The sequence below is a fragment of the Pezoporus wallicus genome, unplaced genomic scaffold, assembly GCF_028554395.1.
Source record: "Pezoporus wallicus isolate ANWC-B61680 ecotype Strahan unplaced genomic scaffold, APGP_CSIRO_Pwel_v1 contig_6464, whole genome shotgun sequence".
In the NCBI taxonomy this organism is placed as follows: Eukaryota; Metazoa; Chordata; class Aves; order Psittaciformes; family Psittacidae; genus Pezoporus; species Pezoporus wallicus.
The window spans coordinates 4,463,713-4,478,017 of NW_026642130.1; the positions used below are offsets into that span (position 1 = coordinate 4,463,713).

Here is a 14,305-nt window from a genome sequence, read left to right on the forward strand (position 1 = left end):
CTTGTGGCTGTTGTGATGCGTATTCCCGTAGATCCCAGCACCAGCCGGAGGTTCAGCCCCCCCTCCAGCAGCCTGCAGCCCGGCAAGATGAGCGAAGTCAGCCCGGTCGTAGTAGCCCAGCAGCAGCAGCAGCAGCAACAGCAGCAAGAAGCGGCGGCCGCCGTGCCCAGGCTGCGCCCCCACGATAACCGCACCATGGTGGAGATCATCGCTGACCACCCCGCCGAGCTGGTCCGCACCGACAGCCCCAACTTCCTCTGCTCCGTGCTGCCCTCGCACTGGCGCTGCAACAAGACCCTCCCGGTGGCATTCAAGGTGAGACACCCCCTCCCGCCGCCGCCGCTGGCCGGGGATGCCTCCCCCCCTGCCCCGCCGCGCCGCGTTTCCTCCAGCGGAGCCGCCTCTGCCCTCGCCGGCCCGGGGGGGGGGGGGGGGGCACAGAGACCTTCTGCAAGCGTTTTTCTGACCCCAAGACTGCAGGGCCACTGTGTCCCCCCAACCTGCAATGACTCTTGTGCCTTGCCCCCCATCCTTAAGTGCCTCCCCGTGCACCCTTATCTGACAGTGCCTTCTGTGCCTCCCGTCCTGCAGAGGCTTCCCCCCCACCCCAGTGCCGCCTGTGGCCCTTATCCTGCAATGCTTCCTGTGCTCCCCGGCCCGCAGGGGCCTCTGTGCCCCCCCCCCCCCAATCTTAAGGGGCTTTTATTCTCCACCCCCCCCACCAAACCCGGAATGCCTCCCGTGCCCCTACCGTCCTGCAATGTCTCTTCTGCACCCCCGGCCCGCAGGGGCGTCTCTTTTCCCCGCCTCAACCCTCCTCGTCCTGCAGTGTCTCCTGTACCACCCGATCCTTCAATGCTTCCCGGTGCTCCCCCATCCTACAATCTCTCATGTTACCCCCCCACAGCCTGCACTGTCTCCTATGCCTTTCCCCCCTCCCCAAAGGAACTTTTCTTTCCCCTTCATCCTGCAATGTTTCCTGCGCCCCCTCCGTCCTGCAATGGCTCTAGTGCCCCACCGGCCTGCAGGAGCTTCTCTGCCCCCCAGTCCTAGAATGCCTCCTGTACACGCGCACCCCCCCCCCCCCCCCCCCCCGAGTCTTAGAGTGGCTTCTGTATCCCGTCCATGTCCTGCCGTGCCTCCACCGCCCCCCCGCAGTAGCTTCTATGCCCTCTGTCCCGCAGTGTCTTTTGTGCCCCCGTTTCCTAACCCACTGCATTCCAGTGCCTCCTCTGCACCCCCCGCAGTGCCTGCAGTACCCCCCCACAACTGTTGCAGTGCCTCCCGTGCCTCTCCCCCCAGGTGTTCTTCCTGTGCTCCCCTATGCCCGCTCTGCCCCCCTCACCCGTGCAGCGGCTCCAGTTCCATGCAACCCTTGCGCTTTCCCTCTTGTCCTGCCAGTTTTCTCCATCCTGAATTCTGGAGCCCGTTATCTCCATCACTGCAGGGCAGTGCCGGCGAGCCCCCCTGCAGCGCTGGGTACCCTATGTCCCCCTCATAGCACCCTTGGGGACACACCGTTAATTGCACAGGCCCTCACCTGTGCTTTCCATTGAAGAAAAACAGATAAATGCTGCTTTCTCTCCCTGTGGAAGGGGGCATTCACCCATCGGCTGAAGCTCATTGTGGGGGTGCAAAGTGGGTGCTTCCCCCTGAGAAACCCAGTACCTCACCCTACCACCCCTCCCCTCCCAGGGGTGGGACTGGGTCTTTGGGGTGGTGGGGCTACGGCTGCGGTTTGAAGGCCAGGCTGGGGCGCAGGGTTGGTAGAGGGGGACCGGTGCTTTGCCACCTACCCAGGGGGCATCTCGGGCTGAGATGGAGCTGGGAAGAGGGTGTCGGGGCTTTTGGGAGGGCCGGGACCCTGTCACTTCCTTGGTGGGCACGCAGGCAAGTGTCTGGCCAGAAGACACTCTCCTTGGCAGGACTCATGCGTTTAAATAATAAATACCACCCCGATCCGCACCAGGGATGCTGCTTTTAATTTTCTGTTTACATCCCCACGGCGTGCTTATGAGAGGAAAAGATCTTCCAAAAGAACTGTGGCAACAAGAATTGTGTGCTTTAAAGCAAGCCCTTGTCCTCCCCTGGCGATATTTGAAAGCTTACGCCTGGAGTTTTCTCTCCCGTTTAGGGAGGGTAGTGAGAAGGTGATGTCCCGGGTGTCCCAGAGCACCTGCCCCAACAGTGGGGTGGCCCTGCAAGGGACTCATCGCTACCATACCCGCTATGTGAGAAATAATGTGCCTGAAAATAGCTCAGAAGGTGGAAGAGTTAGGAAACAGCTTCACCCAGTACGTTCCCAGAATATCACCTTGTTCTGATGTTTCCAGATCGCTAGCCGTGTTACCGCAGCTGTTTAGCCATAAGAGATCATAGAATCCGTTAGATGAGTACGTGTTGCAGTGACTGGGGATAAAGATGCAGCTTTGCTTCCAAAATGTTACAGGGGTGAGGATGAGGGTTGGCTAAAGCATAGGGGAAGCAGCTTGGAGAGTCAGGAGTCACAGGAGGAACAAACCTTTTCCATGGGGCCTGCTTGTGCGGGTCATGGTGGTCGGGCTCTGTAGAAGTGGCAGGAAGATGGATTGTGTTGTGTGTTCGTGACTCGGTGTAGCACTCCAAGGCTCTCTAGGTGTGGATCACAGTGACTGATTCAGAGGGGCCATGGGGTAAGGAGGAGGAGATTTTGGAGAATGGTGATTATCATTTAATTAAGCGTTATATTAAGTTGGTATTACCGTTACTCTTTATAGAAGGGATGAGGAAGATCTTACGTTATTGCACTTACATTGCAGTTTTCATTTGAAAGGTCAGAGCCTTCTACCTCACAGCAATTCAAAGGATGCGGTCACAGTTCATTAGAATAAGGGAAAGATCTAAAGTAAATATTAAGCTCGTTAGAACATTATTACAATAGGAATACTTGCATGTGATGAAAGGATAGAAAAGTGATTAGTACATTTCCAAAGCTTTTTGTGTTCCTATATGTACATTTATATATGTCTTATGTTTAAGTCCTATAGGTGATGGCTGACAGGAAGGTGTAGATCTGATCAACTTACTGGTACATCAGGAGTGCACCTTGCCCCTGGCACTCTTTGGCTTTGGGTACATCTGTGTTTCCACAGATGCAATGCATACTTTTTACATGCTGAAGATACTTGCTTCCTCATTTACTGGCAAATTAATTTGAAACTCAGTTGAATTAATTTTGAGCATTTTAAAAAATAATTTCATTTTTCTAAATGTAACTTGCATACGGCTGCCCAGTGCTTTTGCATGAAAGAAGCTGCGTGAATCATACAGTGAAACACTTGACTATGGCAGAACAGAATGTGAATTATCTCTGCAAAGGAAAAAAAAGACAGATTTGGGCTATAGAAATCTCGGCTAAACTGTAACTTGAAAGTAAAATAGCTCACAGACTACACACTTTTTGAAGTTTTATTGGCAATAAATAATATGATGATGATGTTTTGAGTGGTGTGTTAAGTGTGTCATAATTCTTTCACAGAGGTCTCTAGTTAAAAAGTACTCTGGATATAGCACTGTTTTAATTTAGAAAAACAGATATAAATCATATGCAGGAGAGGAAGTGTGTTATAAACAGTGCTGGTTTGATTATAATTTTTTGAAATAATGTTGGCTTAGTATTAGATTGGATTTTAAGTATTAATATTTACACGTACTGGGGAGGGAGTCCCTGTTGAGTGTACTAGTAAGATTGTTAATGCGGACTGGTTTTATGGGGAAGAGTAGTAGACGTGTACCTATTAATTTAGTTCTAGCTATCTCTTAATATTCCAGCATAAAATAAATGGATATTGTGCACCCAGGTCCAGACCATATTCATGTCTTAATCTCAATAGCCAGCAGCACTCTATTTGAGTAGATTTGTCAAGGTTTGCCCCTCTGTTTATGTGTCTGCCTGGGAGTTTTTACTGAAAGCCATAAAGACCCAAATTGCCACGTTAGATGTGACATGTGGCTTTTGTATGATGCAGAGGGTGGCAGAGTCTTGGTGGACCTAAAGGCAGGGTTTAAATAACGGACGTGAAGCCTAAGACCTCCCCCCAGTAGCACCACAGTAGTTAAGGGTCTGTCAGCATTTCCACTCCAAACCCCAATTTTCAGAGTTTATAACTCAGCTGTTTTAAATAGCTTCAAGCTGAAACCTGCTGTATAAATTGCCAGCCCAGATGTATATTCTGAAACAAAAAGTAGTGCAAATCAGTTACTCTGTTTTAAGTTACAGAACATTAAAATATTTTTAATAGTATCAGATGCTCTTCTGGCAATCCCTGGAAGGAGCGTTCTCAGTACATATGATTTTACATTTGGGGCAGTTTGAATGCAGTGTTTCACAGGAAAATTTTTGAAATGATAGATATCAGTCCTTGAGAGGATTTATTTAGCATGTATACTACTTTTTTCCCCGAAACAAGCATTTTGCTTGGCAGAAGATCTTAGTACCTGCTGTTGTATAGTAGTTTTGCTTTGTGCTGATAACTTCCATCTTTAGGGTACATACTTTGGCCAGTTCAAATCCCACTGGACCAAAACTGGGCAAAGAGGTTGCCTAACCAGATGATAATTGTGTTATGCAAAAAATTACACATAGTTATTTTCAACTTGTAAGAATCGGTTTGCGTGTATTTTGTGGCTTCATCTGACTTTGTGTACCTTTTTGAGCTTTAGTTGCAAAAACAGATTTGAGCTTTAATCACCAAAATGTGAAAGTGGTTTAGTGTGGCAAATGAAGATTTTGAAATAATAGAGAGATTTACGTTTGAAGAATAGGTCAGGAATGGGCACTGTGGCTGCTTTTAATCTTTAGGTTTTTGCGCACTCATTCATTTCACAGTGCACTTGCAATCCTCTTTCGAAAAGTATGTAAATAATTCTGGATTGATACATGGTAGAAAATTACCAAATCAAGCTTTTTGCCAACAGTCTTTCAATATGTAAAGTTACCTTTTAAAATTCTTAAAATAATGCTATTTCTGCAGGTTTCAAATTCGTTTTGCAAAGCTTTTTTTCTACCCAGTGCTGTTATGTATGTGTGCAAGTCTTTCATGGCAAAAAAAGTATGAAATTATGAAAAAGGAATTTTACTACTCCATGTAATAGGGGAGCTTCCTATGTAATAGGACTTTATTAGCTAAATTTTTTATTTTCCCTTCTGATTTCAGTTTGTCTTTTCCTTCGGTCTTATAATGAGAAGAACGGTGATAATATATCATACTGCATCCAAAAGCCAGTGCAGCTCAGCAGTGATGCACTTCTTGGTTAGGTGCACCCAGCCCCGTGACTCTGGCAGTGGCATGTGCAGCTTTAGGCTGATGCCTAAGCTAACAAATTGAACTGATACCATTGAGTGGAAAGGGTAGGGAAGAAAGCCCTGGAAAGCAACAGGGGACAGGGCAGCCTTTTAAGAGGTATTGTTCCCCTCTGCCCAGGTGTTGCAAGCTGAACCCATGCTGGGGAGACTGGGCTGAGATAGAGGTGCAATGCTACTGCCTGCTCAATGCCCTGGTTACCTAGAGAGAAAGAGGTGATCTGAGGCTGCAGTCGTTCTGCTCCCTCTTCTGAGGCCCCTGGCAGGCGCACACTTCCTCCTGTGCTCTTGGCTTCTTTACATTTCTGAAGTTAATGTGATTTATTTTTTTTTACTTTTCTTTGGTTTGTGAGATATAAAAAACACAGGTTGCAGCTCCCTGGGATGCCAGCATGCATGGCAGCACTGTCCAGGGGGAACGTGGTCTATTGCACACTGAGAGTGTTCTGTAAGTAGTCTGAAGCCCATGCTTTCGAGTTTAAGCCAATACCCATTTATTAAAGGTTAGAGTCAGCTCTATCTAATCTGCTCAGCAGATTATTGTTTATTATTTGATTGTTATTTATTATTCCTTACACCTTGCTTTGAAGCCGTCATACCTCCTGGTTGCTGTCAGACCCAAGGCAGTGAGTTAGTGGGACATCAGATCTTATCTACAATGGTGGTTCCTGTGTTTCTATGTTCAGGGATGTTCATGTCACTTTAAAGTGAAATCTTTGCTTGGTAGGCGAGGACTTCACAGTAGTTTGTGGCAAAACTGTTTCCACTTTTGGGTGGTAATACCTGGTGTTTCATGGAAAAACAGAAAAGCACCAGGGCAGTGCTTTTTATACAGTATTTTAGCTTTGCTTTCTTCTTTCTCTTCAGTATTTCTTTTAAAGAAGATGAGCTATAATTTTCAGTAATATAGTCTGTTTTAAATATTTTCAGAATTTGTATGCCCTTGTAATTAGTTTTGATTGACTTAGAGAAACACTGCACAGTGCACTGGGCTACTCTCCCTATGTATTCAGAACTCCTCGTTCTTTCCACTCAATTAATATTAAAGTGCAACCTGCAATTATTAGTTTCAGTCAGGATCATTTATGAGAAAGACGTTTCAAGCAGGGCTTAGGGTAAAATATAATACGTATTTCAGGCAACAGAATAAATTACTCCAGATAATATAAAAAGTCATATCTGGCCATGTAAACTGGTAGAAACTGCAAGACTTCATGTCTCAAGATAATTTTTTTTTTCCAATTTCAAACTCAGCCATGCAATATTTCTGAATCTCTTCTTCTTGTGAATGTATTTCCAGCATCAGTATTAGCTAACTGGGCAAAAGAAAATAATTTTCTTGGTACTACTTTGTGGCTTCTTTGCCCTATGTGAAGAACTGTGGATGAATTTCTTCATAGTAACTTAGTGTTCCCATTTATTTTAACTTTTAAAAGTCAAAGTGCAGTAACGCTGTAGGTATCCCTGTGTTTTCAGATCAGAAAACAGTAGCAGTCTGCTCTCTGGCATTTATTAATCAGATGTTGGAGTGGCTACAGAACCACTGAAGCATGAAAGTGAGACTCTCAGCTAACTGAAACGTAAAGGAGAAATACTTCGATATCTTCTGTTCACCCATCCTGGAATTTGAGGGAGGTATCAGCACTAACCACATGTGACTCTTGAGAGCGCTATGAAAATTTACATGCCTGCAAGGAAATACAGCCTTTGTTTTATATTGCATCTGAAGAGTTTGAATTCCAGCCATCATGTCCTCCATCACAGCAACATGCTGGGTGGAGAGCTTTGTCTGCTGATGCCCCTGGTGCCATTCCTGGGATGGGTGGATGGAGGTTTCTCTACAGCTTGAAGTCTCAGGACCTCCAGGATCAGGGTGATGGTGCAATCAGGAGTGACTAGAACCGAATGTGGGTGATAAGGCTGATAGTAGCAATTACTAACTTCCCATTTCAAATGCATTCCCACGTATAATTTGTGGATACAAGCCATGCCTCGTGTTTTTTCGCTGCTCACAGGTTGCTAAGAACAAAGTTGGCCTTCAGGAAGCATTAGACCATACACTCTATGTAAGGATGTTAAATGTTTCTGAAGAAATGTAACAAGAAATTCCCCATTAGGCTATGAGAAAGGGAGACAATACAAGATGTTTCTGTCTTTGATGTGGCACTTTGTTCTGTGTTCAGCTAATACATGACTCTTCACCACAGTGAGCTGGAGAAGCTGCCACAGAGCTTCGTAATGAGAGTGGCAGCCTGCAAAGCTGGGATGGAGACACGTATTTTCAAAGCGTTGCCTCACAAGTTGTCATTGTCTTCCCATTTTAACAGGTGGTGGCCTTAGGAGAAGTGCCTGATGGGACAGTGGTCACTGTCATGGCTGGAAACGATGAGAACTACTCTGCAGAGCTGCGAAATGCTTCTGCTGTGATGAAGAACCAGGTGGCCAGATTTAATGACTTACGATTTGTGGGCAGAAGTGGAAGAGGTAGGCCACTGCATTCTCTGTGTCTATCATGAAGTAAAAACAATGTCTAGATACCACACTTACTTTGCAATGAAATAGTGAGTAGTCTGTGAATGCATCGTTGTTGCCCTTTCATTTGGAGGGATGAATGCTTGTTTTATTTGCAAACTTAATCATTTTTGCAGCTCAAGCAAGTTGAGTCTTCCCTAAGTTTTTCTTACTCCTCACGTCTCTGCATGTGAGGAGTACCTGCTTCCCTATTTTAAGTACCTGCTTCCCTATTTTAATCCCACAGCATAGGTAGACAGAAGTGGGGTTATTTGTGATCTGGGTTATCTGGAGTCAGAGAGTATATCTCAGGACATGGCAGTGAGAGATGGAGAATTCCCTTTAGCAGTAGAGCTACTTCTGAAGTTGTAGAAGAGTTATAATTAAAGAAATTTTGCATATCACATGTGCTATAGGGTATATTCTTTAAGGGCTTACATCTTTAAAGGCTTACAGCTATTAGTGGAAAGCTTTCTAGTGAATTCCCTGCCCTTTAAAATCATAATGCATATGACTTGCAAAAGTAAGTTCTACCTTTCTTGTTACTAAACTGCTTGACTTTTTATGAATTGCTGGTAAGCTTGGGCTTGAACTAAATTTCACCTTTACTTTAAATGACAGGGTAACTAACTTATTTTTTTCTGAAGAGGTAGAATGCTATCATTGTCTTCCAGCTGTTTAGGAGCTTCCTATAATCTGGAAAGTGCCCTACACTCATGGAAATCCTTTGTAGTCATTGGAAGTTTGCAAGAATTCCTTTTAAGAGTCTTGTGGCTGCTTTCAAATTTCAGGTAGTGATTGAAAGAGCAGCTTGAAGGAAGCTGGCACTTCAGTTTTTGCTGCAGGGATCTTCAGAGGGGTTTGTTCTATCAGTCATTGATTCAACCAACATAATTTTTTGTTTATGTATTTGAAATAATTATTCAGGTTTTGCTGGTTTTGTTTGTTGGTTTTTTTTTAACTAGCCCTGTATAGGGCAAAACAAAGCAATAGAAAGCGATCGGTTGTGCTAGAAAATCAGCAGTAAAACTAATTTTACAGTAATATTCTTTAGAAAGCAGTTGCAGTCCATCTTAAGGAAGGAAAGAGTATTTATCCAAAAAAAGCCCAAACACAGGACAGAGGCCTAGATAGTCTAAATCAGTCAGCACGCTTTTACAAGTGCTTTCTGAAAGTAAGACCATAAGCATGGTTCACAGTGGCTATTTTTTTATTTTAGTGACCTGGCCAACAATTCTCTTTATCATTTTACAACTTAAAAAGTACCAATAATAAAGAATAACTTGAAAGACAGAATAACTATTGCACCAGTAATGCAATATAAATATGGAGTTCATTGCCCTTTGGGATAAGGTGTTACCTATCTCTTCCATTTGTCTTACTTTCTTTAAAAAAAACCAGTCTGCTTTGTTTTTCTGCTGATGGATTAGGTTTGAAAGTTTTCTGGCTCCATCACTACTGCCACCTTACAGTAAAAGTTCAGTAGTGTATCAGTCTTTCAGTAGTGCTGAAAAAGAACTGAAATGTGATGTACTACTACCTCTGAATTTCATTTGAAACCTATGATATATACTTTTTATTAAAGCATAGGAAATGAAATTGAGGGCCTAAAGCCTCAGTAGATATGGCTACAGACACACATAAACACAAAGCTCCTAAAATTTTTTTCCAGTACTTTAATTTATATTTGTATCTAGCAGACTTGGAATAGACTTTTTCTCTGATCAATCTGGGTAGAATCTATGGAAAAGCGATAGTGTACTTTTCAAACCTTCAATGTATTTATTTAAGAGACTTCAAAGACAAACAAAGGGTGTGCACTGTTTTACTATATTGGCTTTCTGAGTTTTGGCTAGTTTCCCAAATAGCAATTTTTATATTAAAAAAAAAAGAAGGAAAAAAGAAGGAAGAAAAAAGACAGACTTAACTGCTTGCAGACTTTTCACGCATGGAAGATGAAGAAAGCTTCTTTTGATGAAGTGTAATTATGTCCAAACAGAGCTGACCCCCTCCCCCTATATTTCTTATGATCTTAACGGAAGAAAGTAGGGCTTTTCCTTTGAAGCAGTCGGGACTCAGTGGAGGATCTGAAATGCTGCATTCTGCTGCCAGAGGCAGGATGGAGAAATTGGTCCAGACTTGTCTTCCAGACTTAGAACAGAGAGGGGGAGAGAGAGAGAGGGAGTGAAGGAGAAAGAGTTATCATTAATGATAGACTTTTAGAACCCTGCTTAAAATATCAGGAAAAGAAAGCAGTAGTTACAAAGAGAAGTGAGAAAGCTCCTTGCGTAGACAATTATCAGTAGATGCAGGTCTTGAAGTAGAACAGGACAAATCAAGTAATAAAGAGATCACTTTTCGGTAGCGAAAAACTAATCCACACCTGTTCCTGACTTTAGATTTACATCTTTCTAAACAGCTCAGTCTTTGATCTTTGTATCTCTAAATTTGATTGTGGAGTCTGAATCATCAACTTACCACTTCACCTCCTCTCCCACGTTTTTTTCTTGCTTCTCATGGCTCAATGGGGAAACTTGATTTTTATACATATTAATGTTGCTTGCTTGACAGAAGCTTCACGTTTTCGTTTGCGTAATTTCTCTTAAACACCTTTTCTGGATTCATGAGACTAAGTAACCGGGGCACTTTATGTGAATGCAGAAGTTGTTTGTATGTGGTTTTCAGGCAGTAGCTCACTTTTACAAGCCTGATCCACAGCACAGAGAAGAAAGAATTCCTGTCTTCAATAAGCAAAGGATCATAACCTTAATTTTGTTGTGTCCTGATACTTTAATCACATTAGCATCTAACTGAAAAAATATGCAAAGCACACAAGCTGCCGAGTCTCCTTTCAAGCTAATTTCTGGGGTTTGCCTTGTGCTTCAGCATATGTCCATCTCGTCTTCCTCTGTGTCAGCTCAGCTCACATGTGTGAATAACAAAGAATGCACAGTTTAGACACACTGAAGTAATAGTGCCAGATGACTGCTTGGCTGGAGAATTTCATAAAAGAGAACTACAATTAGTCTTTAGTCTGTGAAAATGGATAGTTGAAATGACTAAGGGCAATAAAGAAAGGTGATAAAAAGTGCATTAAAGGATTTTGTAGCTGAGGAGAGATATCTGTGATATATCAGTGGAAGGCATAAGCATCACTGAAAGAGGGAACCCTAAAAATTTATTTTGCTCATAACCCTGTAATATGTAAATCATCTCTTGAAAGCTCTGTGAGCTGTGTGCTGGCCGGGCTGCACAGCACCCTGTGATGAAGTGATGTGTCAGTTACTGAGTGCAAGGAGGCTTCATCAGTGTTACTGCATTAGTGCTTCAGTTCGGTAGAATACCAGTTAGAGAACAAACCCTTTTCCCTTTCAAATAAGATGCTTACTTATTCAGCTTAGGCTGGCAGAGAGATGACAGTTTAAGAATGCTCACAGGTGAGGTTGAAACATAGCTCTTTATATTGAGGAATGCAACTTTTTCTGGCTACTCTACTGTTGGGATATATTTAGTGTAGAAGATCTTGCAGTGCTTTTCCGTAGAATGATTTTATAGGCATAATATATTTTGTTGGGTCAGTTTCTAGTCATGATAGACTTTTATACTGATTTGGTGTATAAACAGAACAGAAGCATTGGAAGGCCAAACTTTTCACTCAAAGGTATATGGAAAATGCCTTTAGTATCTTTGTTACCAATAATATTTTACTGATTTTATATGAGTAACTGTGATCTGAATGCCACAATCATGCAATTTAATAGTCAGAACTTTTTGACAGGGTAAGCTGGTGCCAAAGGAGGCTTTAAACCTGTCCCTGGCAGGTTATATATGTCCCAGCAACAGGCTGAATTCGTACTTGGAGACGGATAAAAAGACATGGACCCTTTTCAGCCCTAAACAAGCAGTCACGGAGGCACTATGTGCTTCAGTAGGGCTGTTGCTCGGTGTCTAAAAGCTGCCTATGCACACTCTGATGCTGGGGACAGCAGATGGGCAGGACTGGACAAAAACTGGATGTCCTCCGTACACCTAAAATCTCCATGAGATTTTTGAGGATTACTCTCAAAAGACCTGAGAAGTTGGGAATTCTCAACGAAACCAGGGAAAGCCACCTTCAGCTGCTCATCTCCACTGTGACAGAATTCAGCCTCCTGAGATTTTTGTACCTTTGCCAGGGTCCCAGCCTTCCTTCTGTCCTGCATCTGTTGGAGAGGTGGGCACAGCAGGAGCACAGCTACACCTGGAAAATCATTTTACTCTAAATGGCAGTTGTATTTCCTTTAAAAAAAAAGCCATGTCACATTCTAGTTTGTGAAAAATATAGCCAAGACAGCTTGAATTTGCACTCCTGCTAATAAATGATGCATGTCTCAGGCAGGTTTGGGGAATATATGACTTTGACCAGAAAGAAAGACCAATTACTAGATTTGACAGCCAAAGCTCTGTTCTGTATTATGCCTTATATATAAGCTGTTCTATATTAAGCTGGAAAAAAAAATGCATTAAGTTTGTGCTGTTACATATCATTGAAGATTTGTGTCTTGATTGAATGCCTTCAGAGTTCAGCAAGAAGAAAAGCCCTAGCAACAAAAATGCACGTATGCACACAGGGAGTAGGAGGGGTGGGGGGAGAGAGTTTTAAGCATCTGGTAAAGTAGCAGCTTAAATGAGCATGAAGGCCGAAGTTTGCTGACTGTTTTATTGAGTCACTGTTGTACGCCCACCTTTTCCTGTCTTGAAACAGTTTTCAGTTTTGACTATCTGACATGACTAACCGTTGCATATCTAACAGATTACAACTGTCAGTGAGTCTCCCAAACGGGGGCCAGCGCCGTGTGAGAATGTGCGATCAGACGCAGGCAGCTCCCTTCATTTATTTCTTGTTAACGTTTTCATTCAGCTAAAGTCTGCGGATGATCTTGTGAAACCTCTGTGTGAATTCAGACTTTGAAAGATAAATAAATAAATGGAGGCTGACGATAGTACGTGCACAGAGCAGTTTCTCACCCTCACAGGAAAGCTGGGGGTTTTCTCAGTATTTCATTGATGGAATATATGTGGGGAAAACAAAAAAGTGTGTTCCAGTAATAATGATATCATCATATTACCCCTGGCATATGAAGGACAGGAGACACTGATTCCCTGTTAAAATGACTCCCGGGAGGAAAATACATTCTTTCCTCATCTTATTGTAGTAAAGTCAAACAAATGAAATGATAAAACTGTGTGAAGTAAATAACATGTGGCCACATTCTGCTCTCTGTCACACAGCTGCAAAACTGGAGTAAATTTTTAAATTATCTGACTTGCTTTGGACTTACACCACTTTCAATATGGCAAAGAATTTGTCTTGTCCTCAGCAGTGAATCACTTTTGTTCTTTCATTGTATGATGACCCATTATTAAATAAGAAACATTTAGATTGTCAACACATGGACGTATTCTTGACATAGAGTAAAACTGAAGGGGAAGAAAACTCCTATGGTCAGTTATGTTTTTAATTTTCCCGATTGTGGTAACGACAGGGAATAATTTTAAGCGTCTCTGATTCTTTACTGAACATGCATGTGACTGTTTTCATGTTGTAATCACTCATTCCTTGTTGTTTTTTTTCCCTTTGTAGGGAAGAGCTTTACTTTGACAATAACTGTCCTGACAAATCCCCCCCAAGTCGCTACATACCACAGAGCTATAAAGGTTACAGTGGATGGGCCAAGAGAACCAAGAAGTGAGTATTATATTCTTATTTTTGCACTTACATCTGCTTAATTTTGTTTACCAGAGACCTGTAAATGAAATATATGTCTTTGTCAAACATTGGTTCCTGCTCAGCAAAATATGTAAGTGCACGCTTAATTTGGAGTGTATTGGACCACACACATACTTGCCTTAAACACACACTTAAGTGTTTGGCTGAATTTGGGCAGTCACGAGCCTGATTCTCATTCACATCAAGGTCTTGATACATTATCTGCCACTGTAAATGAGAACTAAACCCACTGTATTTATATATGATCTGATTGAGGGATAGTAGACACAATCCTGCAGCATGCTGAATTCCCTAAACTCTTGTGAGCTTCCAGCTGAAGATGTTTAGAGCAAAATAGGAGACTCATCTTTCAGGATCAGTCCTAGAGCAGAGAGAACATATATAGTATAGTGCCTTTTTGTTTGCCCTTAAATTCTTTTGCCATCAGATAATTAATGCACCTGGTTAATCTCATCATACCTGAAATTGGTTTTCAGCTATGGACTCATCATAGACCCCTGGGGGCCAAAGATAAAAAAAGCATATCAACAGCATGGTCTTTGTTTCTTATTTGTGCACAGAAAGTACGTTTTATTTAAACAGAGCCCAGCAGATTTTCACTCAGCACGTTTATCTCATAGCAGTACACCTTCCTAGCTTACTAAGAATCTATTTGCAGTGTTCACTGGCCATATTTTTATGAC

The 14,305-nt window shown here is 42.8% G+C and overlaps 1 protein-coding gene across 5 annotated transcripts in view; it reads left to right on the forward strand.

Annotated features, from left to right (window-relative positions):
* RUNX2 (RUNX family transcription factor 2) overlaps nucleotides 1–14,305 on the forward strand; it is a 161,445-nt gene continuing 147,140 nt past the window's right edge. For all 5 annotated transcript variants that reach the window (XM_057427509.1, XM_057427510.1, XM_057427512.1 and 2 more), the window contains exons 1-3: nucleotides 1–315; nucleotides 7,669–7,825; nucleotides 13,476–13,580. In XM_057427509.1, coding sequence (XP_057283492.1) covers nucleotides 16–315; nucleotides 7,669–7,825; nucleotides 13,476–13,580 — 562 coding nt within the window. In that variant the 5' untranslated portion in view covers nucleotides 1–15. The remainder of the gene's footprint in view (nucleotides 316–7,668; nucleotides 7,826–13,475; nucleotides 13,581–14,305) is intronic.